The 3221-nt window shown below is 26.4% G+C and overlaps 1 protein-coding gene across 1 annotated transcript; it reads left to right on the forward strand.

Annotated features, from left to right (window-relative positions):
* Positions 1–527: 527 nt before the first annotated feature.
* LOC143915339 (histone H2A-like) lies at positions 528–2626 on the forward strand. Its single transcript, XM_077435948.1, has 4 exons — positions 528–667; positions 1031–1253; positions 1333–2089; positions 2463–2626. Exons 1-3 carry the CDS (start codon positions 649–651, stop codon positions 1505–1507), a joined length of 417 nt encoding a protein of 138 aa, XP_077292074.1. The 5' UTR covers positions 528–648; the 3' UTR covers positions 1508–2089; positions 2463–2626.
* The last annotated feature ends 595 nt before the right edge of the window (positions 2627–3221 follow it).

Raw genomic sequence — 3221 nt, forward strand, 5'->3', positions numbered from 1 at the left:
ATATCTTCAATAGTTTTTGGCGAATAGATTTATTGGTCGTAGAAAGTAAAATAATATAACGATCAGCTAAGATGTTTAAAGGTTCACAATAATTTATTTTATTAGTGTGTGTACGCATCATAATTTAATCGATCATATTTCAATATTATATACATATGTACACCTGGAGATTTATTACCAAATTATGAATAAATACATAAATAATTCAAATATTTAATTAAATTTCATTCGTAAAAGTGCCATCTATGTGATTTAGAGCGTATTTCATTATGTAAAATTCTATATGTACATTTTAAAACTAATATAAAATATAAGCTTTTGAAGAAGAAATATGTTGAAATAAAAACAAAAGAGATGATATTTATTTATTTATAAATTTGTTATTATTTTTTAAATAATTATTTTTGTTTTTAATAAGAGGAAAAAAAATAAAAGTTGGATTAAAATCAACAATATATTATTTTATTATTGTTTAAACTTATTAAAAAAATAATCTCCTTGGTACAAATTATTATTTTAGTATGGCCACACCGAAACAGCGTTTTGGCGCGAAATGTCCACTTTGACAGTTCTCTCACACGCTTGAGACGTCACTTAGAGTGATTTTGAATTTATTGTTTAATCTGACATATTATTACAAATTCAAACATGAAGATTCCCGAAGAAGGTAAATACGTAATTATTTACAAAAAAATATAAATAAATGCTAAATTTTAACCATTGTTTTTATCGACATATGTACTTATTTGAGGCTTTATGAAAGTCAGATATCAATTTGTTAGCATTAGGATAACATTTTAGTGGTGAAATGTATCAAATATTATTAGAAAATTTAATATAATATTTAAATTTTTTTATTAAATTTTATGTATATTGTAGTTGATTATTGTTGTAAGTGAACGTTCAATATTGCTATGCTCATTCTTATATTATGATTTATATAGTGTTTAAAAAATGTTTTCAGTATTTCGTATTCAAAATGTTTATAAGAAATTTTTATGTTTTTTTAATTGATTTTTACCATCGACAGGTCTGAGCAAAGCTAAGACTAAATTATTTACCAAAACGAGTAAAAGTTACAAAGCTGGACTACAATTTCCTGTGGGACGTATCCACCGATTACTACGTCGAGGACGTTATGCTGAACGAGTCGGAGCCGGTGCTTCGATATACATGGCTGCCATTTTGGAATACCTCGTGGCTGAAATTCTAGAGCTCTCCGGAAACGCTTCTAGAGACAATAAGAAGAGCCGGTTTGAAATGATGACATTTGAATGCAGTTTTACTTTTATCGTTTATATTTTCATTTGTGTATTTCATTGTTTGTTTTAGGATTGTTCCGAGACATGTCTTGCTCGCAGTCAAAAACGACGATGAACTTAGAAAGCTCTTTGAAGGTGTGGTCATTGCACAGGGAGGGGTTTTGCCGAACATTTTACACGAACTGCTTCCGGTTAAAACGAAAAAGTCAGACGTCACTCAGAAAGTGTTGTCTCAAGAATATTAAATCTGATTTTTTTTACAGTTACCAATATGTCTTTTAAGGTTCCCGGAAAGATGCACTAAATTGCACTGAATAGTGACGTAGTTTCGAGAAGTCTTAATTTTCAAAGGCACTCAGAAAGAACCTACGTAATAGAATTCAACAAAAAAAGGGTGGTACCGTCGAAATATCATTCAAATACCCCTTGACGCTTTTTTGTGGAATTCTATTGCGTTGGTTCTCCTTGAGCATCTTTGAAAGTTTAGATGTCTCGAGAGTGCATTTTTCCGGTCACCGTCTTTTAATGTTGTGTATTATTTTGCTAAGTTTTAAATTTAATCAAGTGTGTAATAGTATTAATTTTTTAAGGCTTGTTTTATTTCATAATTTGTATGTGTATATAAAGTTGTCAATCAAGCATTAGATTTAAAAAAAATTTCAATACAATGTTACATGTAAGACTTTTGTGCCTTTTTTATTTGTTGGATTACTGAATTTTTAATAAATCATTTTTTTAATCAATAGTTTTGATTTTTTTTAAAATGGCTGTATAAAAACCATTTCTAAATTTTACAAAAATCATTTTAGATTTTTTTATTACTAAAGGTGAAGATAAATCAGTATTTTTAGCATCTATTGCAAAGTGCTAAAAATAGCTTGTTACCGGAATACCTTGCTGATGAATGGTTCTTTTAACTATGTATAATGTTTTGTATTATCAAACATTGTATCTTCTACATTTGCATAAATAATTTCTTGCATTTCTATTTCTACTTTGAAATATATAATTCAATATATAGATTAATATCCGTCAACGACGAAGACTTTTGTGCCTTATTTTATTTGTTGAATTACTGAATTTTTAATAAATCATTTTTTTTTTAATAATAAATCAATAATTTTGATGTTTTTAAAATAGCCGTCTTGAACCATTTTTAGATTTTATAAAAATTGTTTTAGATTTTTATTATTATTAAAGGTGAAGATAAATCAGTATTTTTAGCATCTATTGCAAAGTGCTAAAAATAGCTTTGATTCTGGAATACCTTGCTGATGAAGGGTTGAACTTTTAACTATGTATAATGTTTGTTGTGCTATCAAACATTATACCTTTACATTTGAATAAATAATTGCTTGCATTTCTATTTCTACTTTGAAATATATAATTCAATATATAGATTAATATCCGTCAACGACGAAGACTTTTGTGCCTTATTTTATTTGTTGAATTACTGAATTTTTAATAAATCATTTTTTTTTTAATAATAAATCAATAATTTTGATGTTTTTAAAATAGCCGTCTTGAACCATTTTTAGATTTTATAAAAATTGTTTTAGATTTTTATTATTATGAAAGGTGAAGATAAATCAGTATTTTTAGCATCTATTGCAAAGTGCTAAAAATAGCTTTGATTCTGGAATACCTTGCTGATGAAGGGTTGAACTTTTAACTATGTATAATGTTTGTTGTGCTATCAAACATTATACCTTTACATTTGAATAAATAATTGCTTGCATTTCTATTTCCACTTTGAAATATGTATATAATTCAATATATAGATTAATATCCGTCGACGACGAAGACTTTTGTGCCTTTTTTTTATTTGTTGAATTACTGAATTTTTAATTAATAATATTTTTAATCAATAATTTCCATGGTTTTAAAATAGCCGTATAATATTCTGAATCAATTCTAAATTTTATAAAAATCGTTTTAGACATTTTTTTATAACTAAAG

The sequence above is a fragment of the Arctopsyche grandis genome, chromosome 8 (assembly GCF_051622035.1).
Source record: "Arctopsyche grandis isolate Sample6627 chromosome 8, ASM5162203v2, whole genome shotgun sequence".
NCBI lineage: Eukaryota > Metazoa > Arthropoda > Insecta > Trichoptera > Hydropsychidae > Arctopsyche > Arctopsyche grandis.

Coding starts and splice junctions, on each gene's coding strand:
- LOC143915339 (XM_077435948.1), top strand. Junction 1,254..1,332: donor AGAGACAATAAGAAGAGCCG/GTTTGAAATGAT, acceptor TGTTTGTTTTAG/GATTGTTCCGAGACATGTCT.